The 25,281-nt window shown below is 38.5% G+C and overlaps 1 protein-coding gene across 1 annotated transcript; it reads left to right on the forward strand.

Annotated features, from left to right (window-relative positions):
• The first annotated feature begins 719 nt into the window (after window positions 1-719).
• Window positions 720-24,294, forward strand: LOC104433054 (THO complex subunit 2). The gene is given in 33 exon segments (XM_010045683.3): window positions 720-1,206; window positions 1,348-1,473; window positions 4,530-4,571; window positions 5,826-5,885; window positions 6,035-6,097; window positions 6,523-6,603; window positions 7,136-7,207; window positions 7,288-7,335; window positions 7,517-7,585; window positions 7,690-7,823; window positions 9,903-9,978; window positions 10,297-10,490; window positions 10,957-11,037; window positions 11,235-11,436; window positions 11,525-11,767; window positions 11,860-11,940; window positions 12,038-12,157; window positions 12,339-12,398; window positions 13,538-13,665; window positions 15,646-15,742; window positions 15,829-15,957; window positions 16,360-16,463; window positions 17,132-17,312; window positions 17,445-17,611; window positions 17,779-18,385; window positions 18,599-18,703; window positions 19,320-19,475; window positions 19,650-19,730; window positions 19,802-20,048; window positions 20,051-20,217; window positions 21,096-22,211; window positions 23,010-23,311; window positions 23,758-24,294. Coding segments are annotated over 33 exon segments (5,553 nt in total). The 5' UTR covers window positions 720-1,062; the 3' UTR covers window positions 23,828-24,294.
• Window positions 24,295-25,281: the final 987 nt, after the last annotated feature.

Consider the following 25,281-nt stretch of genomic DNA (forward strand, 5'->3'; position numbering starts at 1 on the left):
AATTCGAGATGGGTAGTGGAGTCAATCATAGTATCACACAACCATTTTGTGAAATGGAACCAAGGAAAGAAAAAAGTAAACAGAACAAGAAAATCCTCCCCGTCGAGTTGGACTCCACCGTTCAAAGGTGCCTTGAAGATTAATGTGGATGGACCACTTGTAGAAGGAGAGAGAGAGTGCAAAATCGCTTGCATATGCTGAAATGATTCCCAAGAACATCGTCGATGAATTTACGAAGGAGGCGTGAGCATCCGCGGCCAAGCAAATGGAAGCCCTACCTTGCTTGAAAGCACTCGGTATTTCATATCTAGTTTCGAACTCAAGCCTTGATTTATTGTAAGCACCCTCATAAATCATGATTCACTACAACCATCACTAACTTTAAAACATCTAAGGCCCATTGCAAGAACATTCAACCGGTCCACATTTTGAGGAAACAAATCAAGTGACAGATTGGATCTCGAAAGTCCGTAAGTGAAAAATTAGGCTTTTATACTCACAAGTTTTATGAGATCTAATTTGTTTCGGGCTTTATTTATCGGTGCTGGTGGACTTATTTGAACTTAGCTGACATAATTATGAAATGATGTAAGAAGTGAATGAAAGATCGGGAGAGAGAGAGGAAAAAACCAAGAACTTTCGTAATTATGCACGAAGAAAAGGGTTCTCAAGCCGTGCAGTCTCCTAAAATCCTCCCCACGGAGCCAACTTCAAAGCCGTGAAATTTTTGCAGAGCAGAGAGAGAAAGAGAGGAGAGAGAAGAGCGAGAAAAAAAGCGTATCGGGGACACGGGAGAGTGGGGACAATCTACCGATTCCAACGCGAAAGCACGCACTTCTCTCCGTCGTCTTCCCCAAAAATTCCACCTTTGAAAAACCCTAAATCCTCTCCTCCCTTCTCCTCCGAATCGAATCGGGAGCCCCCGACCTCCTCACTCCCACTCCTCCACTCCTCCACTCCGATCATCCCCTTTCCTCCCCTGCTTTAATCCCCGCGCGTTTCATGCCGGCGAATCGGCCGTGACCCGCCCCGGATCCCTGTCTCGGCGCCGGAACCCCACCCATGTCGCTCTCGTCCGTGGAGTGCGTGTACGTCACCGAGGACCTCGTCCGCGAATGGAAGTCCGCCGCCGGAGGCTCCGTCCCCAAGCCGCGCAACCACCCCGCCCACGCGCTCCGCTTCCTCTACGAGCTCTGCTGGACCCTGGTTCGGCTCTCTCGCCCGCCTCCTTTTCCGCTTCGTTTGATTGAATTGGGTTCATTTGGATTTGGGTTTTTCCTTTCGGGTGCTTTTTTTTTTTTTTTTTTTTCTTTTGGGTTCTGCTCAGTTCTGCTTGTTCTGTGTCAGGTTCGGGGGGAGCTGCCGTTTCAGAAGTGTAAGCCGGTGTTGGACTCGGTGGAGTTCTTGGATAGACCGACCAAGGAGGAGCTGGGTTCGAGTTTCGCAGATATCATCAGTCAGATGGCTCTCGACGTAAGTTGTGCCGTCTTTCGAGCTTCCTTTGGTTTGCTGTCTCCATTTGCTGGGTTGCTGTGGAGGAGTTGGGCTGGGGAACGTGAAAATGAGGGCTTTTGACTTGATTTTAGTAGCTTGAATAGGGTGGTCTCCTCAACGAAATTTGGCCTGTTGTGACTATGTCGCAATGGATTATGGTGATATTTGGCAGAGAAGCATCGGCGTGATAGTATACAATATGTTTGTTCAGAATAGCTACTTTGCTATGGTAGGTGGCGGAGATCAAAAAAATTATTTTGGCAATTTAGCAGAAGGAACAAGACTAGCTAGTAATTGATATAACTCTCAAGTTCCAGTAGTGTGGATGAAAGATGGGGTGTCGTTCTGTGGAAATGGAGTAAATCGTGGTGTTCACGGTGAAACTACACTATCGAGCCTTGGAAAATATCGTCAATCGGTCTGTAAGACTTTCCATGGGAGGTAACTTGGAAAAGAATATCCCAATAAAGAGTTTCTTAACTGGGTAAGTGTATGTGGTCTTATTCTCAGTTTAAACAACCTTCCAAAGCGGGGGCAAGTTTTGACAACCTCCCAATAAAGTACGTGCTTTCTATGTTTTAAGAAAGAGGAGATCATTGCTTCTGTCCTTCTTCAGTATCCTTGGATAATGTAGACACCATCAAGTGTTTGTACTTCCACAAATGAATTGCATAGCAAGATTCGTGGAGCATGAAATTGGGCTTTGTAGTGTATAAGGGTCTCTTTTTGTAAGAAGAGAGTTTGACTATACTGTTCCTTCCTCCATACTTTGGCTAGTTTGGATAAGGAGGAACAAAAGAGCTTTTGAGGGAAAGGAGCTTTCTTTTGATACTTTTAGGGTTTCAGACTTCATTTTTTTGGGTATAGTGCAAGATATCCATAAATGTATATCCATAAGTGTAAATCTGTTGAGAGATATTTGAGAATGTCTCATTAATGAGCTCCTCTTTCAACTTCAAGGTCTTTTGTATATGGTTTGTTCAGCCCCTTGATAAATCTTTGATGAATTTTTTTAGCCTTTCACTAGTCAGAAACAGTTAAGTCCCACCTAAATCATGGATAAATCAGAATGCAACATCAATACCAAACAGAAATGGAAAATTGTGTATGAATAATCGGTTTTATAATCTTTCCATCAAAGTTAAAACTGAATCCAAAACCAAGCGCACTCGCAGATTTACTTCATATTTCAGTCATTCTAAACTACAAGATCAAGAACTTCCTTCTAATGTTTTCATGCTAAAACATTCAGTGATACCTTCCAAGAGTTTTTGTCCTACATTTTGTGAACATTAAGTTGTCTCATGCTATTGAGTTTTAATACCGCTTATGTGTACTTTTTGATCGGAGAAGTTTTCCCTTTGCCTCTAGGGTTTTTGTTCTGTCCGTGGAAGGCTATATTTGGCTTTCTGTTTTATAGAATCTTAGTAACAGAAGTGGCTGAGCTCATACGACGGGGTATTTGGGTAATTTCTAATTGTTCTGCTGCCTTCTCAGTGGTGTTGTTTGTTAAGAGGCATGAAATTGGCCCAAAACTGTTGAGAATGAATTGCATGACGCGGCAGGTGTTTATTTTTGAATGTTATAGACATTCATTGAATGGGTGTCAACATGGGTACCGCATTTATACGGAGTTAGGTGATAGTCTCATGTTTAAATTACTTATAGGATGCCCAGCTAATTGGAGCTTAGCATTAGGATAGTCCTGTGCAATTTCTTAGAAATTCAATCTCTTTTATATATGCATACAATATGAGTCTAAAGACTCCTTGGTCACTGGCAAGTATTCAAACTTTTGAGAGTATGCTTAATTGTGTGCATGTATTGCATAGTTAAAGTAAAGGAAGTTATATAATGCTAATTGGAGAAACAGGTGGTGCCGTTGAAGTTTGTATAATGATAGTTGCATTGTGGACGGAAATTGTTTGAGAGAGAAAGAAAGTATTTGTAAAGGAAGAGGATGGAGTTGTATTTTTTTCAATAGAGAGATTGCAAAAATGAACTAAAAGTTCATATTATCAATTGGGAAGTTGGAATTATAGGAGTAAAGGGTACCTTACTCCAATTCCCCTTGTATTTTGACGAACAAGTGTGGACACCCCTTCACCTTTACCCTTTTTCTTTCGTTCCAAGGAAACTACTTTGTTGGACCCACCAAATTAATAAATAAGATGACTGGTTTGAATTTTGCATTCGAACCCATTTCACCAAACAACAGCAATGTGAGCCTTATTCCGTTAAATGAGATCAACAATATGTTCCTACCCTTCTTAACCTTTTCTCCATCATAGAGTCCTATCTTCTTATAGGAGCATGAAAAGGTTTAAGTGTCTAACTGACTTGAGATGTACTTCTCTTTTTCTGCTTATTTGGGTCCCATTGATTTTTTATCAATTACATTCATTTTTGTGGGATATTCCAATGCTTTCACATTCAATGAAGCATTATAATCACCGTTACACTCATTTTGTGCACATGATGGTTCTTGATTGCCTTTTGTGCTATTGAACATCGTTGGCTTTTTTGCCATCATGAAGATATGAAATTGGTTTGTACAGACAATGTTATAATTTTTGATGATCATGTTATTTATTGGCATAAACATGTAATCTACAATATAATGCACTTGCCTTTCGGGGTTGAAAACTTAGTTTCTGAGAATAAGGTAGGTTCCGTGGTATGACAAAGGCCCTACCTACCTTCGATGCACACCCCTTTTGACTTTATAAGTGTGTTGATTCTATTGAGTCGAGAGGCTCTTGATAGTCATGCCGATCATGAATGCTTATGTATGGAGCATCTATGTGGTAAAGGTTCAGTGTGGCTTGCACACATTCTAGGATTTCATTTATTTATATTTCTCATTCTTTCTTTAGAGAAATGATGCTGTTATGATTTCAATCTTTAATTGAGCTAGTCATTGTTATTCAAACTGTGATGTACTTTGTTTTGAAATTTTTTATAGCAGTTTTGGTATTCATTGTGCTTCAGTGACTAAGTTTTCACTGACGATGGAATATGAATCTCTTTTGCAGCTTACTCTGCCTGGGGAGTTTCGTGCTCGTTTGACAAAATTGGTAGGTCTTGATGGCTCTTATGTGGTTGTTTTACGCAGAAAGATCATTCTAGTACTTCTATATGGATATAAAAAGGTTGTTTTTCTGTTTGTTGTTCAATTTCTTGAGCAGTTCAGTATTGCTTGTGGTTTAGTGTGATTTTTCACTTTTGGCTCATCGAGTAAGATTTTTGGATCATTTGGTGAATGTTGGGTTTGTCCAAGTCTAGAGACACTCTTCACAATTGAATGATAGGGAATGTAATTGGATATCTTGACATGATAGGATCTCCGTTTCCTCTCTCCTTCCCTCCCTGCCCTCAACCCAAAAAACGCTGGATAGGTTCTTATTATTCTTGCTGAAGATTGCCCTACCCCCTTGTAGGATTTAATCCTTTTTTTTTCTTTTCTCCTTCAATGATGTCTCCAGATTGATGGAAACTTTTCAGCAAGGACTGTCATTTGCTTGATGTATTGGTTGGTTACATAACATCATGGTAATTTGTTCTTGTTTTGCACTAGTTCATGCAATTGCGCGACCATATCTGATTTTGGTAAGTTTTGTAAATAGTTATGAACAAACTACAAATAATTCTACATATCAATATATGTATATTTTGAAAGGTTTAGGTGTTCCCTCAATAAACAAAAGTCAAATTTTGTGAGCCGCAAGATTTGAAAATGGAGAAGTCACTCCAATTTTGTTTGGGTACATTGTTGTGGCCTACTACAGGAATTAGATGTCCTTGTTATATTCTTTTGGGCACCTTACCAAATTTGTTTCAAATGTTAATAATCATTACAGAGTGTTGGTCATGCCAGCGTAAATTGTATGACAACCCACTGTTAGAATGTCCTTGTTATTTTTTATGGGTACATAGCCAATTTTGTTTTGAATGTTAATAATCATTATAGACTGTTGACAGTGCCAGTTTCAATTGTATGACAATCCACTGTTTCGTAAAGTGTCAATGTTTTACTGATATCAAGCAAGTTTTTCTTCCCTTCTCTTTTCTACCCAATAAAGAGAATTATCTTATTCAACATCAGCTCAATGTGATGGGAATATCTCACGTTTTCATAGAGTTTAGCTGGCAGGGTGAAGGAATGTTATTTCCCCTTGAATTCTGGAGTTGTTTCTCTACATTTACTTGAAGTCTTTGGGTTCCAGAAATTTGTTATCTCTTGTATCATCTGTGGCATGGACTTCTTAATTATGATGCCTCCTTAATTTGTGGCTTGGAATATTCTTCATGACCCGTATCTTCTCTTCTAGGCTAAATGGCTTGTAGACTGTTCACTGGTTCCACTTAGACTTTTCCAGGAACGCTGTGAGGTGAGTTTTCTGTAATCTTGAAACCGTCCTTGGTTATTCATATTTTAGTGTTTCTAATTTCAAAAAGAACAGAAAAGAAAAGAAAACATGGGTTCTATTATTGCCTTTTCTTGTTAACATAATATCTGACATGTATCTATGCGATGTAGGAAGAATTCCTCTGGGAAGCTGAACTGATCAAGATAAAAGCTCAAGATTTAAAAAACAAAGAGGTGAGGCCTGTGAATATCTATTGCATGTCCCATATGCTTGTCATCTAGATTATTTAGGAACAGTCACAAGTACTTAGCAATTAGCTAGATTGATGGGTTTTTTCTCCTCACTTATTTTTGATTCATGCAATATTAACAAATAATCACCTCCTACCACAACCCCAAAAAAAAAAAAAAAAAAAAAAAAAACTGTGTTCCAGTATAAGTTCAATATAATAGGGTATGCGCCTATTTAATGTATTCTTTAAAAGATTGTCAGCAGTAACATGGAATGATAATGCTATAGGAGTGCATGTATTTCCACACAGAGAGGGAACTCAGTTCATATAATATCATGTGCAAAATGGCAGGAGGACTCTATTTGTATTTAGAAGAGAGTAATAGAAAAACATGTTAATTTGGTGCTAAGTTGCTGATGATGGCAGGTCAGAGTTAATACACGTCTACTTTATCAGCAAACAAAGTTTAATCTTCTCCGTGAAGAGAGTGAGGGCTATGCCAAACTGGTATGATCCTGATCTATCCTAACATTTTGTTCCACAATTATACTCAGAATTGGTTCTCTATGATGGTGAATATCTTTCAGAGATGCATAATTACATAATTTTATGGATGCGGATATGATGTAGATATGTGTACATGTTTCATTTGTAGATACTATTTCCTGCATCACTTTTGTGGATGGCTTTGTCCACCTTCGCAACATGATTTGCTAGTACGATTTGGTACTTGTCCTTGTTTGAAAGTTAAGTTTCTTAAATCGCGTGTTCTGCTTGAGAACTCTCAAGAATTTTAGCCATGAGTCGTTGATGACCTGGACAATGTTGTAATTTTGCAATACTTTTAAATTGCTTAGATTGGCTGCTAGTGATGTTCTGAGCAATAAGGTTGTATAGGACATCCAGTAGGAGCAATTGCCTAATCGCTTTAACAACAAATTCGTATTAGCTAGTCACTGGCGGTGGAATGGAGGTTCTTTTGAGACTTTGGAATACTCTGTATCTGACAACTATTTCTCTTGATTCTTATGGCTCACAGGTGACCCAACTTTGTCAAGTTTCTGATGCTTCCAGCGATAGTGCAAAAGCAGCTACAATAGGCGTTATTAAGGTTGTCATTAATGCTTACACGTCTTTCAGTAATCAATTTGTTCTGGACTCTTAACTGTCTATATTTGATAACCCCTGCAGTCATTAATTGGGCACTTTGATTTGGACCCAAATCGTGTTTTCGACATCGTAAGTCTCTTCTGACAAATACTTTCAACTTTCTATCTTCTGTGGTGAGGTCATCTTCCTGCCTTATGCCTGTGCCATATGCATGTGCTGTCTTGTGTGGATTTGTGCATATTTATACATTTGTTTAGAGGAAATTCTGATATCCATAATTTCCTTGTTTGTCAATAATTGGACTTGTCAGGTCTTGGAGTGCTTTGAGCTTCAGTCTGATGCAACTATATTTTTGGACCTCATTCCTATTTTTCCAAAGGTAATAGGATGCTACTGGAGTTAAATTACATAATAATTTTCTGTTTAATTATTTTGAGGAGGTAATAATCAATCTTCTAATGGTTTTTCTATTGGGTTTTGCAGTCACATGCTTCACAGATCCTGGGGTTTAAGTTCCAGTATTACCAGAGAATGGATGTAAAAAGTCCTGTACCATTTGGGCTCTACAAACTTACAGCTTTGTTGGTGAGGGAAGATTTCATTGATCTTGACAGTGTGTGAGTTCTTCGACCCTTTTAATTAAATGTGGCTGCATTGTTTTCTTATATAACACCATAGTGCAATGTTCATCTGGTTGGGCTTCCATCCACCTGCTTTAATGTTTTTGTAAGACATTTTTTAGGCTGAGTTCATGTTTTTGCCGATGCTTCTTTGAGGTGAATGAACATGTATGTTTTGTTTTCAGGTTAAGTTGGGTTGCTCAAGTTTTCATCTTTTGAGTAAGGATGCATCACTAGATGTTAATAAGACATTTTATGTGCTTCAAAGCCAATGCCCTTGAAAATTATATTGCCTAAAGCACCATACCCAAATTTTTTTCTGCTAAATCACTTCTTATAGTGATGATTGGTTTAATCTTAGTAGTTTAAAATAATTCAAATTTATGGAAGAAGAGTATGTGTCTGTATCTTTGTCATAAAATCCTTGTAGCATAGAAGAAGAATGTAATCATCTAGTGCCAGCATGCACCAGCTTGCTTATTGCTCTTTAAGTAGATTTGTCGATTCCTGGTGATGATAGACATGATTGTCTTGCTCATTTGTGGTCTTATATACTTGTAACCAGACTTAGCACTTTTAGGGCTGAAGGCCTGTCAACATGAGACTACACAGGTGTGGACATGAGATCTAGCTTAGAAATGCAGTCTGAACTGTGGATACAGTGAGCCGTGGTTTTTTTTTTTTTTTTTTTTGGGGTGGGGGGGAGCAGTAGGAGGGTCCCTGAAGCCATGTTTCTATCTCCTTTCTATTTGCGAAAATAAAAGTAGTTTCTGCTTTTGTTGCTGTCATGCCTGATCTTCATAAAGTGGGTCAACAAAAAGGCCCAGCAAAATGGAGAACACTGAAGTCATTTAATTTGTCACAATTATTGTAATATTTAAAATCATGTTTTTATGTAATAACTTAAGCTTTTAGAATATTTGTCAATGGTTTTACAAATGTTTTCATGGTAAAGTAAGAGATCCCTAGTTTAAATTTTTTCCAATCTCTTATTTGCCTCCCCAATCCTAGCCTAAGTGCGAGAGGGAGTGATAAAAATAAATATACATTACATCTCCCGCTAATCTACTAGCTTAAGCTAAGGAACAGGCAATGATCCACCAAAATCTTTTAATAAATATTTCAATAATGCTAGGTTCCCAGACCAAGTCATACTTATATGTAAAGTTTTAGAAAAGATAACTATCTTTGAAGAGGAATTTAGATTAAAAAAAAAACTTAAAATGCATGTGTTAGTCAAGAAAGTAATTGAAGATTGTGTTGAAATTTCTGCTACTATGCCTTTCAGAATTAAGATGAATTATGGTGTGTCCCTCTACCTTGTCCATTTGTTGGATTCTTTATAAATGAGTCCCCATGTCTAGCATTTTCTCGAAAAGAAAGTCAAACATGTGGAATCGCATTGGCACTGGCACTGGCACTGGTCTCACTTAAGTCCAGGTTACATAGCTTGCAATATTATGAGCTTTTTGTTGGTGGGAGATTGCTGGTTAAAATGATGTTTGAAGATCTTTATGACAAACTCTCGTCTGTGTGCTAGTTTAACTAAGAAGAGATGAATAAAGTGGCGGATACTTCTTTGATTAATTTGTTTAATACATATGTTGAACTTGTTGATGTTTTAACCTCCCTTTACTTGTAGGACACAGTCTTGTCTCCGTGCTGTGTGCCTGGGTGGACGCATGTGTCTTTTTATACTAATGTAATGCATGTGTGTGATTGTGCATGTGCATTTACTTTGCGTAAGAGGACCATTTCTTGATATGTATCCTGAAATAGTGAAATTTGATACACAAATTTGTTGGTTTTTTTGAGGTCAATGATTTATGTGTGGCAGTACGTGGAAAAAGTTATTTTTCATTTTGTGTTTGAAGTTGGTTATGGTAGTTTGCCATTGCATTGAACATTACTTCAAGATTTTCTTTTTCCTGGTTTTTTCTTCTTTTAATGCTGTGTAGGGCAAGTTATCTGGTGTGATTTAGTATTATATCTTCTTTTCACCTCCGATAGCAGGTTCTGTATGACTGAAAGAAAATTGAGATACCAGTTTGTTTCCTTATTGTGCATGTGATGCAGATGTGCACATTTACTTCCTAAGGACGAGGAGGCATTTGAGCAACACAATGCGTTTTCTGTCAAGCGACTTGATGAGGTATATAAAGCCAGATATTGAATTTCAAGTTATTTCCTCTTTTTTGTTGTAGAATTTTATTGCCCTTCCTTTTTGGGGATTTTCAAAATCATCAAATCTTGAAGAGCAATGTTAGTGCTTTCTTGCTATAAGGTTTGTTGTGAGCCAAGTTTACGCTCTGCTTTGCTACCAAATGGCATCTAGTTTTGGTCTGTTACTGTTTGTCTTTTCTTTTGAAGCCTAATTATATGTATCTTCTTTTGTTTAGTTTGAATTGATTTTTGTAACCGTTGAATGTGTGACTCTGCTATCAGTTGAATGACCAGCTATTTTGTGCAGGCTAATAAAATTGGCAGAATAAACCTTGCTGCTACTGGGAAGGATCTTATGGAAGATGAGAAACAAGGGGATGTGACAATAGATCTTTTTACTTCTTTGGACATGGAATCTGAAGCAGTAGCTGAGCATTCTACAGAACTGGAAAACAACCAAACTTTGGGCTTGCTTTGTGGTTTCCTTTCTGTGGATGACTGGTATAGTAATAGCAGTTCTTGTTATTTTCAACATCCTGGTTGTTTTGCTTTTTCTGCAGCTATAGGTGTGAATATCTTTCTTCCTCAGTTTGGGCTCTCCGAGCTTTAAAATTTTGTGGTCAGTTATTTGCATCATTTGCCTGATTTTGTCTGGCACTGCTGAATAGGGCAAACTATATCATGAAGTCCTTACGCATTGAATTAGAATGTTACACAAAATTCTTTTTTTCGTTCATAAATGGAAGTAATAGTCCAATCAATGCTTTAAGTGTGGCATTTATGAAAGGTCTCAGCACGATGCTGTTCCCAGATTTAAAGAATGAAAAGCCATTTTTTAATAAATGCTCATAATTTGCTGATGATGCATTTTTTTCTTCACCTGGGTGCAGATTCGAACTTTGTCTTTGCCACGCGGCATTCTGTATCGAATAATTCCTTGGATCATAAGTTTTCTTCATTTTGTCAGGTGCCATGCCTACACTTTACTTGATCGACTGTCGCCTCTTAATCCCGTGGCACATCTCCCAATCTGCAACAGCTTATTTAGGTAAATGTATTGATAGGTTCCGTAGCTTGGTTTTCTCACGATTGAAAACTATGCAGTGCTCATATTGTTTCTGTTAGAAGTGAGATCAGATGTTTGCTACATTCTTTTCACAAGCCACCATTTCCTGTAGCGGTATGCCCTGTTGTGGGGAGGAAAGAACTGTCTTTCACTTATCGAAGTTTTGGTCTTGTTTCCAGGCTTATTGAGATGACGATGACTCCAGCATGTAATATTGTTCGGCAAGCACATACTCTAGTGTCTTCCTCTACTTCTGGTGTGGATGCCATGGGCGTCACAGAGTCGGCTTATAATTCTTTTATCGATCTTCCTAAAGAACTTTTTCAGATGCTTGCTTGTGCTGGACCTTATCTCTATCGTGATACTATATTACTGCAGAAGGTTTGATGATCTTTTCTTAGTCGTGTGATCATATTTTGGAATTTTACTATACAGATTTTTGTTGAACTTTGCTCACCTCCATGAGCAGGTATGCAGAGTTTTAAAAGGTTATTACCTTTCTGCACTTGAACTTGTGGAGAGTGGTGATAAAGTATCAAATCCCCAGTTTCTTCCCGGTCAAAGTAAAGCTCCTCGCATGCACCTTAAAGAAGCTAGGCTAAGGGTAGAGGAAGCTTTAGGAACATGCCTGCTTCCCTCTTTGCAGTTAGTGCCTGCAAATCCAGCTGTTGGACAAGAGATCTGGGAAGTTATGTGTCTCCTTCCATATGAGGTTTGAGCTTCCATTACAGTGATTTGATAATTTTGGTTAAAAACCGTTTTTGGATTTCAAATTGTCTTACCAAACGAATCTTATATTTTTAGGTGAGATATCGTTTATATGGTGAATGGGAAAAAGATGATGAAAGAATACCTATGATTTTGGCAGCACGGCAGACTGCAAAGGTCCCAATTCACTTGCTTTGTTTTATATGTGAAGAGTTAAAATTTGTGGTATATTTGTGTTGTTTGAAGCTCAGTTTGTACTTTCATTTGATCATAGTTGGATACTAGAAGAATCTTGAAACGACTTGCAAAAGAAAACTTGAAGCAGCTTGGTCGAATGGTTGCCAAACTAGCTCATGCCAACCCAATGACAGTGCTCCGAACAATTGTTCACCAGGTAATTAACAAGCATTATTTATTTATTTTTATTTTTGGAATTTATACTTTACAGGCAGATCCCACCTAGTGGGAAAATGCTTGATTTGTAGTAGCATTTTTTTTTTTTTTTTTTTTTTTGGTTCGAAGTAGTGGCAGTACTTTGAGTGTACTGAATATAATGATTCCAATGCTATGTCCAGATTGAGGCATACAGGGATATGATCACTCCTGTCGTTGATGCATTCAAATACCTGACACAGGTGTGCATACACTTTCACTTCATGACTGTTGGCTGAAGACTTCCTTCTTTTTAAGATTTTCTTCTCTTTACACTGGAATAGGTCTCAGTTTCTTGAATAATATTTTACATCAGAGACTTTCTTAATATGTCCTTGTGTAATTTTGGCGCCATTAACTAAATAAATATTTTGCTTCTCCTGTTATACTAATCATGCACTTTGTCTCACTTAGTGCTAGTTTCCTTGTTTTACCATGCATTCATTCTATCTAATTTTATTTTTGGTTCTTTAATGAATAATTTTACTTTCTGAAAATTGATAATCATGCACTTTGAGTACATCTTCTGCCTGTGGCTACACCTGCCACTTGCGCTGATCCTCAAATTCTGAAACGCTTCATTCATAAACTTAGGTTAGTGATGCTTGCTGCTGTATGGTAAAAATTATGCCTTTTACAAACCACATTTGTTTCAACAAGCACAGCAAAGTTATTGCAACTCTTCCAAAGAATTTGATGAGTTGACTGGCCCCTATTGTGGTAGTTGTTGGAAGTTATCCTGTCTACTTTTCCTGTTAAGCAGAAGAGAGGCTCCAAAGTAGATTTAGTAAAAGGGTGCTGCTTTAAGGCGAATATTGTCAGCATGAAGTAAAGGACAATTGAGAAAGTAAAATACTGTGGACCCTTCCATAATAGAATCAGTTAGAGGTAAGTTGAAAAATTTGAAAACCACTATTATGCTGGTAGGGATACTAATTTTGCTGGTGAAAAATGAAATTCGAAAAGCAAATAGGTATCTAGTGCAGTTGGCACAGGTGGTTAAAAATTGCTGTTAAAGCTCTGTAAATCTATATCCCTTAAAAGCTGGTAAAATGTTGCAAGGATGTATGGTGACCAATCCCAACTCAGCGTTAATGTCATGAAGACTGCAATATATACAGATCCTGGGTCAGCCTGAAATCCTACGAGATAGCATATTGTAACAACCACAGTTAAATGATTTACCAATGTCCCATCTGACCATGTACTATTTAGGATTCTTTCATAGAAGCTTCTTGATTGTCATTCTGGATTTCTTCTTCTATGATACTTTATGGGAACTGCATGTTCTTCCATTATGATTTTGTTTACTTCCGTCTCACTGTGCCAGTTTTTAATGCAGCTTGAGTATGACATTTTGGAATATGTGGTAATTGAGCGCTTGGCACAAGGAGGGCGAGAAAAGCTGAAAGATGATGGACTTAATCTGTCAGACTGGCTCCAGTCACTGGCTTCATTCTGGGGTCACCTGTATGTATTAGCATTCTTCATTGCAGATCTTTCCGTTCACTCTTAATATGAGTATGAAGTTTTAAGAGTTAACTACTGATCTTTTCCTTAATTTGCGCTATGTGTTTTGCTCGACATAACATCTTTTACTACCAGAGGTTAGACTAATTGTTTGCTAACATATGAGGAAAAATAGCTTTTGGTGGATTTTTCTTTCTATATGTGTAGTTGCTGTTCCATTCTTGTTGACATGAGTTCATATTGGTCGAGCTAAGATAAATTTTATGGTATTTGGCATTCTTGCATGTCAATGTTGTCTTTGCTAAATAATCATACTGTCCCTTTCGATTAATTATAGTTATAGATCTACTTCGGTCACGGTCGGCATTCACTGCATTTCAGTTTGGAATCGCTACAACTCTTAGTTTGTTTATGCACCCTTGATGACTGGAGAATCCTCATTTCAGTGTCTGGGTTGCAGATTGACCCCAGAAAATGAGTGTTAACTGATGGTGGAAACTTTGTGAAAGTTCCAGGTTCCGGTCCATTGATGAGCTTTAGGTCATTTGTATGACCTGTGTCACTATCTAGGAGGCAATCAAGGTCAAGCACTGTTTGAATATTGCTCATGTCATGCATGTGCACAGATTTGACTGATTTGGAAAGCATGTTATTCGCTGAAGAGCAATGAGGCAGGATCTTATTAGGACTTCATTGGAATGGTTCACATTCTCACTTCAACTTCAGTTTGCAGATGTTAATTGGCTTGTTATAAGAGGTCTTTGATTGCATTGGTTGGTGAATAATCTTTGACATCTGGGAGCAGCTATTAGGATTAAAATTTTTCATATGGAGTGGAGGGCATTTGTACATCTAGTAGAAGTTTTATGAGATGGGTTTCTTTGTGCCATAAACATAAGAAGATGTGCCTCAAACTTCCCTTGTCTTGAGTAGAAAGGTCATGGCTCAGATGGAGAAAGGCAAAATCTCTACTTGCCCACAGTCACACTAGTAGATTGCTGATAAATTTTCAGTTCTTGACTGTGAAAAAACTTGGAAGTTGATGCATTTTTTACTTGCATCTGCATCAGATCCAGAGGGGGGTAATGAAAAATTAATTGCATCTGGATATGATGATTGGACATGAGTTCACCACCCCTCTTATAAGACTACTGGTGACTATATTGGAGCTAAAGAAGGGGGAATCCTCTCTGCATTGTGATTATAGATTTTCTCTAGTCACATGTCTTGGCCTATCCAGGCACCTTGTGGGTGTCGAATATAGAGGCTTGGTCTGGCTTTTGAGTTTCCTACTGGCATTCACTGTCCTTGAGTTGGCAGCTTCATATTGCTCATTTTATGCCGTTGAATTGGACCATGAGAGTTATGTTCATGGTAGTTTGGTTGAGTTTACTATGGATGGAATAAATAGATGGTGCTTGTTGTATGAATGAAGAATGGTTGAATGGTTCCTGTTCTAACAATGTAGCTGGCATTAGCTGTCTTCAAGGCTTTGTCAGCTATCGGTATAGCACAAGATCTGTTATGATTCAGCCCATCTGGTTTACTGGGATGTAGTTTGTTGCATTTTGATCAAAAGAAGCACTATGCACCTACTTCTGAGCGCTAGAGAAGGATGCCAGATCAAAGAATTGTTCTATCTTGTTTGAGTTGAAAATCAGTAAGTTAGAGGGCCAGAGCTTATCATTTACCTTGAACTGCAAAGTTGTCAGAAGTCAGTTATGTTGAAAATAATGTTGTTGATGATTAAAATGATTCAGTCCTTCTCTGCACATGTAGATATGGACATGCACATGTCCCCAACTGACATGCATGCATGCAGACAGACTCATACACTGGCTCACATAGACACAATGCTGTATCCGCGCTTGCAAATAATAGTTGGAGCTTTTACTCATATTGTCTCATCTCTTTTGCTTTAGGAATTGACTGCTAGTTTTGCATTTATTGAACTTCCTATGATTATGTCATCATGTCTAGGTGTAAGAAATATCCATCAATGGAATTGAGGGGTCTTTTTCAGTACCTTGTCAACCAGCTGAAAAGGGGTCAAGGAATTGAACTTGTTCTTCTGCAGGTGATAAAATCTACAAGTAATGCCAATTTTGATGCGCTACTCAGTTTTTCTTGTCTGTGACTAAATGAATCTCATGCCTGAAACAGGAGCTTATTCAACAAATGGCAAATGTCCAGTACACTGAGAATCTAACAGAAGAACAACTGGATTCCATGGCGGGGGGTGAAACTCTCCGGTATCAAGCTACTTCTTTTGGAGTGACTCGCAACAATAAGGTACTCTGAATTTGCTTTTTCACAATCTCAGTCTCTGCTTTCTCTGTATGGTTTTTGACTGATTTTCTATTTATAGTCACCTTCTTAATACCTGAAATTTGTCCAAATTGTTTATTTAAGATGCCTGGTATTTTATATTGCTTTTCTGCAGGAGCAACTTTATATATGTCTTAGGAGCTTAAGTACATTCATTATCTTCTAGTTTCTTGACTATGGGCTTCAGACACATTTTCAGTGATCCTACTATTAAGATTTCATGTATGTTCCCCATTTTGATGATATAGCAAGTGGATTTCCTCTGCCAAGTGGCTGGTTATGGATCTGAAAAGAAAAAAAAGGATTCTTGTACAATCCAAAACCTATTCATTATTTTCCTCTTTCTCAATTGTGATGATGGTGCAGGCATTGGTCAAATCAACAAACCGGCTAAGGGATTCATTGCTTCCGAAGGATGAACCAAAGTTGGCCATACCGCTTTTATTGCTCATTGCTCAACATCGTTCCCTGTAAGATTTTCTAGTTAGTATTGTGTGCATAAGGATTTACCATTATGCATGAACTGTCAACATATTGTACTATTAACATAGATTCACTATCCGTGAAAGATAAAAATGGAATCAAATGATTGTTTGTTTGGTGTCTGTTGAAGCGATAGCTTATGTTCATGATGAAGCTAGTGGTGTCATTAATCTTAGAGTTATACTTACAGTATGTTTGATTTAAATATCAGAACCTTTTTTCTATGTTAGTGTGATTATGTCTGCCATACTTTATTGTTGTCGTTAATGGAACACAATAATACCATGGACAATATGGAGTTGATGCTTGCGTTCTTTCTTGGTTTTTTGGCCTCTCAACCTGCTTGCTTATGCTGCATACGTTTCTCACCTTGTTCAGGAGAAAAATATTTTCAGGCATGAGAGGATCTAATTGAATGCAAAGTTGCTGCATCACCTTTTCTCTTTAAAGACTTTTATTGATACTTTTCTTAGGCCAGGCATAACAAATGTCCCTTTTTATCTTTCACTTTCTCCGAGTTGTTGATCATTCACAAATAATTTCTGCTATGGTTATATCTGTTATCCTATGTGAAATACTGATTATGTGATTGCAAGCCCAATTCTTTTGCTCTGTGACTACTGTCAAGTAAGACATGTCATGCCTTATTCTGCAGGGTTGTAATAAATGCTGAAGCACCATACATCAAGATGGTCAGTGAGCAATTTGATAGATGCCATGGAACCCTCCTTCAGTATGTGGAATTTCTCTGTAGTGCTATGATACCAGCCACAGCATATGCGCAGCTGATTCCCTCACTCAACGAACTTGTTCACCAGTATCACCTAGATCCTGAGGTCTGTCTCCCTCTTATAAAAAAATGAGAAACAAATCCGCCTCCTCAATATGTTACTGAGTGGTGTGATTATGCCATTGCTAAATTTTCGTAGCATTATGATCTTTTTCTTTTTTTTTTAACCTTGATTCAGGTAGCTTTCTTGATATACCGTCCAGTAATGAGGCTTTTCAAGGCTCATGGAAGTTCGCAAGTTTGCTGGCCTTTGGATGACAATGAGACTATGAACTTAGAGGCTGAGACTGAAGAGAAGTCTTGCAACTTAGTTCTTGACCTTGGCCGACAAATGAAGCCAGTCATGTATTGATGGACTCTCATGTCGTCATTTTTTTATGTGCATGTGTTGAAACGTGAAAGCACTTTTCTCTGCATATGACACCCTTTTTTGTCTTTATAGTAGATTGCTAATGTGTGGACCTTATAGAATTTTATTTGACTTGTAGCTGCTAAAGTATCGCTTTATGCAGGTGGTCGGACCTTCTTGGGACTGTCAAGTCTATGTTGCCTGCAAAAGCTTGGAATAGCCTCTCCCCAGATCTTTATGCTACATTTTGGGGGCTCACATTGTATGATCTCTATGTTCCTAGGAGCCGTTATGATTCTGAAATTGCAAAGCAACATGCGGCACTTAAGGCTTTGGAGGAACTTTCTGATAATTCAAGTTCTGCAATTACCAAAAGGAAGAAAGAGAAAGAGAAAATTCAGGAATCTCTTGATCGCCTGACTAGTGAACTCCACAAGCATGAAGAACATGTTGCTTCTGTTCGGAGACGGCTTTCACGGGAAAAGGATAAATGGTTAAGCTCCTGCCCTGATACTCTGAAGATAAATATGGAGTTTCTTCAACGCTGTATATTTCCACGGTGCACTTTTAGCATGTCCGATGCTGTCTACTGTGCTATGTTTGTGCATACTCTTCATTCTCTGGGGACCCCCTTCTTCAACACAGTTAACCACATTGATGTTTTAATATGTAAAACATTACAACCCATGATATGCTGCTGTACTGAATATGAAGTGGGAAGACTTGGGAGGTTCTTGTTTGAGACTCTAAAGACAGCCTACTATTGGAAGGTAATTTCCGGTCTTGTTTTTGCAGTAATAGCATTGTGCTCTTTCCTTGTACCGTCATTATGCAGCTTAGGCTTAAGAGTGTATACATATATGCATGAATAGTTTTTCATTTGATAGAATTATTTTAAATCACATCTTGATCATGATAACAACAAAGACTAATAAGTTTTTTGTCTACGGGGGTCAATTTTTTTTTTTTTTTTTTTTTTCCAGAGTGATGAGTCCATATATGAACGTGAATGTGGTAACATGCCAGGCTTCGCTGTCTATTATCGTTACCCAAACAGCCAACGTGTTACATATGGGCAGTTCATAAAGGTAATCTTTTATGGCTTTCTGCCTGAAACTCTTACCTGTTGTCACAGGAATGAGATTTTTCATGTACCTCCTGAATGTTGTCTCTTTTCTGCGAACAGTCTTTTATGGTAATATTTGTGTTATATGCTGCTAGATGTGGATTTCCATATTCTCACTACTTGTATATGCTGCATATGTGCTAAATTTCCATGAATAGGAAATTTCTATATTTAAACTATTCCTGTATTATAAGGATCATTCATATAATTTGTCTCAGATATCTATCCACCCCATTCATTTCACGATCATTCAATGCAAAACCAACACAATCTCACTGAGAAAGTGTGTGTTTTCACCTTTTATTTTTCATTTTTTTAATTCATCATTTTATATTTTCGTTTGTCATACAATACCTTCTAGAACTTTGTTTTATGAAACTGGTGCATTGATTATGGCAAAAAATAAAGAAGTGTAGAACTAGAAATACTGCATTGGGCCTCTTAAAGTGTATTTTTTTTCATTGTTGTGTTGTTTGAAGAACTTAGGTTCTTTACTTAAAAGGTTATGCTTGTTATCAAGTGAGAGCTTGTTCATTTTGCATATGGGTGCTATTGTCTGAATTTTCCTTTTCCGATAGGTACACTGGAAATGGAGTCAAAGAATTACGAGGTTATTGATCCAATGCCTGGAATCAACAGAATACATGGAGATACGGAATGCCCTCATCATGCTGACAAAAATTTCTGGTGTTTTCCCAGTTACTCGAAAGAGTGGGATTAACCTTGAAAAACGGGTTAGCATCGTCTGCTTGGTTGTTAATGATTTTAATATGAATTTGACAATGTCTAAATTGCTTGTGCCGTTGCACAAAATGTAGTTCTGAGTCACTGCCCAATAGATATCTATCTTTATGAAGAAAAATCAGGCATCCAAGTGAATTCTAATGTTTATCTCTGCAAATTTATAGGTTGCTAAGATTAAAAGTGATGAAAGAGAAGATCTCAAGGTATTGGCAACAGGTGTTGCTGCTGCAATGGCTGCTAGAAAGGTAACATCTGATTTTGATTGTTCATTTATCTTTTTAATTTACACTGTAGTTAAGTGCTCTCTTGTTTGTAGCCTTCATGGGTTACCGATGAAGAATTTGGCATGGGCTATTTGGAAGTAAAACCTCCATCACTTGCTTCGAAGTCTGTCTCAACCAATTTAGCTGCGTCAAACGGTCCAGTGCTAGAACATGTTGGGGGAAGAGGAGCACAAACCGATGGTGGGAACTCTGTCAAAGAGCAAGCTTTAAGGACAAAAAATGCAGAGAGAGGGATAGAGAAAACGGAGACTGCTTCAGGTGGAAAAACTGATGCTGGAAATCTAAAAGCGAAGGTGGGTCAGCTGCAAATGGTTCAGAGGCTCAGATAACTACGCTTCCAGCTGTTGCACAGTCTGGATCATCACATCAAAGATATGTGGAAGAATCTACAGCAAAATTTGATGAAAGCATTACTAAAGCTGCTCCAAGGGACTCCACTGATTCTGAGGTACTCCTTATTTGTACTATTAATGGTTAGTTCCACATGGGAAGTTCTTTGGTGTTTAGGCTCTTATTTTGTTGTGCATAGTTGCTTGATAAATTTTTTCCCATATGCCCAATTACTATTGAGAGACTTGCTCATCAGAAGTACTATTAATGTACAGAGGGAAGGAGAGAGACTGAAATCTACCAGTTAAAGGAGAAAGCATGTGTAAACTAGCATTGTCGTCTATGAATTGCTTTTACGCTTTTTCTTGGCATTTTCATCCATTTGTCCATTATGTGTTTTAATTAGGCCCAGTAGCTTACTGCTGGTTGATAAAGTATTGCACATGATGATTGACACTTGAAATTCTTTCTTCTCTTGGGAAATTGGCCATTCTTCTTAGTGATAGATAGTTTAGTTGACATTTGCTTGCTGAAGAAAAATTCTTGGGGCTTTCAAAAGATAAAGATAAAGGAAAATAGCCTCTTGAGAGTATTGTCATATGCTAAGCCAAAAAAATGCAACTATGTGCAGCATCTGATTATCATCATAACCGAATGTACACGGCTGTGCACTCTTAGCTGCGATATTTCAGTGGAGACTGTTTAAAAACAGTAGTACCTTAGTTTTTATTTGGTTGGCTTTCCCCTCCTACAATCTATTCCTTGAATTGATCATTATTTCCTCTAAAGGAAATATGGTTGCCATGGAGTTCCCACTCTTATCATTGGATATTATATTTATTAGTTTTGTTGTGAAGTTGAGACTGTCATAGTTCTATACACAGTAGAATTTCCTGTTGTTCAATGTGTCTGCTCCTTGTGGCTTAGTCCATGAACTGGCCTTAGGTCAATTGATTTTCAATGCCAATTTATTTTCATAATTTTGACTGATGACAGTTGAAAGCTCCAGCCAAAAGAGCCATACCTGCCACATCACTTGCTAAGCTGCCAAAACAAGATGGTAAGGATGAAAAATCTGGAAAAATTGCTGGCAAATCTTCTGCTTCTTCTACAAATGATAGGAGTGTTTCTGCTCATACATCTGAGGGGAGGCAAGTAACTGCTACGAATGCGTCTACAACTCTGACAACTAATGGGAATGCTAAAGGTTCTACTCCATCTACAAGGTCTTCAATTGATGTGCATGGGCTTGAAGCAAGGACGGAGAGCGGAGCTGCCAAGTCATCTGATGGGAGGTCTTCTCATGTTAAAGATGATGGAAATGATAATTATGATGTGCTAAAACCTCCTTCTCGGCTCATTCATTCCCCAAAACATGAGAGTTCTTTAGCTTCTTCGAAGTCTGGCGATAAGCTGCAGAAAAGGAGTAGTCCGTCGGATGAAGTTGACAGGGTTAGCAAGCGAAGAAAGGGGGACAGTGACTCCAGAGATTTGGACCCTGATAGAGAGAGGTCTGTAGATGCTCGATTTCTGGATCTTGAAAGAACTGGGAGTGATGAGCAAAGCATCTACAGGAACACAGATAAGATTTTGGACAGAACAAAAGAAAGAGTTGTTGATAGATATGACAGAGATCACAGGGAGCGTCCTCGTGGAGATGATGTAGCGGTCGAAAGGGCAAGGGATCGGTCAATGGAACGATATGTTAGAGAGCGTTCAGTTGATAGAGTGCAGGAGAGAAGTAATGACAGGAGTTTTGATAGGCCCTCTGAAAAGGATAGGGTAAAAGATGATAGGAGCAAGCTGAGGTATAGTGAAACTGCTTCGGAAAAAGTTCATGTAGATGAACGGTTTCATGGGCAGAGCCTGCCGCCGCCGCCGCCCTTGCCACCCCACATGGTACCTCAGTCTGTTGGTTCTGGTAGGAGGGATGAGGACAGTGATAGAAGGTTTGGAGTTACCAGGCATGCTCAAAGACTTTCTCCAAGACATGATGAGAGGGAACGCAAGCGGTCTGAGGAGAACATAGCTTCACAGGACGATGCAAAACGAAAAAAAGAGGATGATTTTCGTGACAGGAAACGAGAGGAACGAGAAGGGTTGTCATTGAAGGTATGCACCGCCTTTAATTGTGTCAAAAGTAATTTAGTCGAGTGGCAGGAAGGATATTTTATCTATAACTGTTCAAAGAGATTGTTGTGTTCTGATCAGTGGGCATTGCATATATCTTGGTGTTGAGTTCTATATTGGCTAGACATTCTTTAACTTCTGATAAAGTTTTTTGGTTGAAAAAAAGAGGCTAGGTTTTGCTAGGTTGTATGTATTGTCTCTGGTGCTACACCGAACCTCTTCATTCCACTACAGGGTTCTTTAGTGTGGCAAAAAATGATCATTATATAATCAACTCTCTATGCTCAGTTCTGGGTGCGGCGGGGGGGCAGGGGATGGTAGTCAAACATGTTGTTGCCCTCACGTATCTGATACGTGGGGCATATTCTGAAAGACAGTGGAACCCTTTGGCTGTATGCCCTGCGTACTTGCCCCACCTGTTTGTGGCTCATGAATGCAGTGAGTTCAGCTGACGTTGATAAAAACTTGATCAAAGATATAAAGTTGTAAGGATCTAAGGAGTTTGTTTTGCCTCTGTAGGATTATTGTTGTGGGCATTTGATCTCAAATTTTATTTAATTTAAAAAATTGTATTATAATATTCCATTCTATACTGAATGGCCTTCCATCGAATGTTAATTATATTTTTCTCTCAGATACATGTTTCTGGTTGTGCTCTATTAATGGATTTTTTATCCTTTCCTTCTAACTTTGGTGAAACAAGTATCAAAGTCTAGATTATTGATTATCATACTTTAGATCGGAACATTTTGGCTCATATCTTTGACTTTGTGCATTAAGGCGGATGAGAGGGACAGGGACAGGGATAAAGCAAACCTTCTGAAAGAGGAAATGGATGCAAATGCTGCTTCAAAAAGGCGGAAACTGAAAAGGGAGCATATTTCATCTGGGGAACCCGGGGAGTTTTCACCAGTGGGCCCTCCTCCTGCCCTAACTGTCAGCATGTCACAATCCTATGATAGTAGGGACAGGGGAGAAAGGAAAGCTCTTGTGACGCAACGCCCAGGTTACATGGAGGAACCGGTACCAAGGTTGCATGGTAAAGAGGCGGTAAGCAAGATGGGCCGTCGTGATGCTGACCCGTATCCTTGAAAATCATTTTCTATCATGATGATTTTGTTTTCATACTCTTAGGTTTTGAATTATAGCAGGAGGCCTCTTCATGAATGATGGGCACTTGTTTGACCCTCTAATAATATCTTGCTGCTGCTATGTTTCATTTCTTTCAATCATTTTCTGTGTTGACACATTAATGACTTTGTTCCTTGGTAGTTTGTCCTAGTATATAGAAGTTGCCCCATCATTGACATCAACTGATGTCAGCCTCCCTTATGCATTGTAGTTGTAGATTGGATCACAGTTAGAAGAGTTCTGCCATTTTGTGGAATCTCCCATGCTCTTTGAGAGAAGAGGTTTTTGTGCCGAAAAAAGTTTCCTCTGTTGGCGACTTTTCTTTTGCATTTATTATGCACTCTGGGTTGATGCATTAAGGGTTCATCTTTGAAATTAAGATCCTTAACTGGTGAAGAATGTATGAACGAGAATGGGATGATGAAAAGAGGCAAAGAGCTGAACAGAAGCGAAGGCATCGCAAGTAGATGAGTAGAAATTTTGAAACCTATAATTTTTTAGGTCAGGAGATGGACCAGTTACGGGTAGAGGCCATCTGGTACTGTGCTGGCTTTGATCCTCTTGGTATCCTGAAGCCTTTATCACAAGGAATCGGCTCATGAGCTTCATGGGATTGGTTGAAGTTCCAATTTGACATTTTGTATGATGAGCTTTTCCTTAATCCAGTGCATGTTGCACACTGTCTTATTTCCTTTCTTCAAATTACAGGATGACATTGCGCTGGATTCTTTATGTAATAATTTTCTTTTAAAGAGCATTCTTGAAGCTGGATAGAAAAGAGGATGCTTTTTTCGCCCCATGTAATGTACATAACTGAGAACTCCAGTTACATATTCGCGGCTGTATTCTTGAACAGTTTTGCCTCTTGGTTCAGCTAATGGTATTGCCTAGCGTGCTCAGGGACCAATGGGTGCAAGAGTTCCTTGTGGGATCATCTTGTTATTGTGTTTGGCTTGTGGACCGCTTTTACTATATCACTTGCAGAGTGGAAGAGTTCTCACGATATTCATTTGACTTTCGACTGGATGTAGGCCGATTACAGCTAGTTCGTGGTTTTTCACGTTAGGTTGTCCATGTACGTGAGTAGCTGTGACTCTTGACTCATTAACCGAGACATGTTCATATGAAATTGGGATCTTCAGTGCTCTTAAGTCTTAACTGCCTTATAGCAGGTCCAGAATTTAACAACCGCATCAGGAGAAAAGGCGTCATGGTTGGTGGTGGTAGCCCCTTTGGCAAAAGAAAAGTGGAAGGTGTAGGGAATCTGCAAAGCTATGGGAAGTTTCTCGTGATACATGACAGGTTTTATGAGCTTCGTCTTGATGCATATGACTTGATGTGATTCTAGTCACTGGATGGAGGACTGCGATAATATGATGTGATATCTTACAACACTGATAATTACTCCATTTTATCTTCTTTTGAGAATGATTTGATAATCCGTTAGCCATGCCATGACAGGAAAACAAGAGGCTGAACCCCAAAAAACTAGCCTGAGATAGATTTACTAATGCACGTCGATTGTGATACTAATCCGCCGGTACAAGTTGTCTTTCTTGATGATTCCACGTCTTTTTTAGCTTTTGATTCTGAGTACTCACATGCATCTTGGTACATTTTCTTTACAAGTACTAGTCGTCGAGTATCTGTTGCTCACTTATTTTCGTCCTCTATACTTCAAATTCCTTCAATTTCTTGGTAATGATTTTCGAAATTGCGAGTCTTTTCATTGACTAAACTAATTTCACGTAGGTTCTTTTCATGCTCATTGACATCTTCATGATAGAATTCTGGAGAACTCATCAAGCACATCCGTCAACTTTTTCTTTTCATGTCACAAACCTTGCATATCATACTTTCTAGCTGTTGATAGCTACATCTCTTTATCATATCTGAGTTGATTTTGTTTGTGCGGTATCAA

This window comes from Eucalyptus grandis, chromosome 2 (assembly GCF_016545825.1).
Source record: "Eucalyptus grandis isolate ANBG69807.140 chromosome 2, ASM1654582v1, whole genome shotgun sequence".
In the NCBI taxonomy this organism is placed as follows: domain Eukaryota; kingdom Viridiplantae; phylum Streptophyta; class Magnoliopsida; order Myrtales; family Myrtaceae; genus Eucalyptus; species Eucalyptus grandis.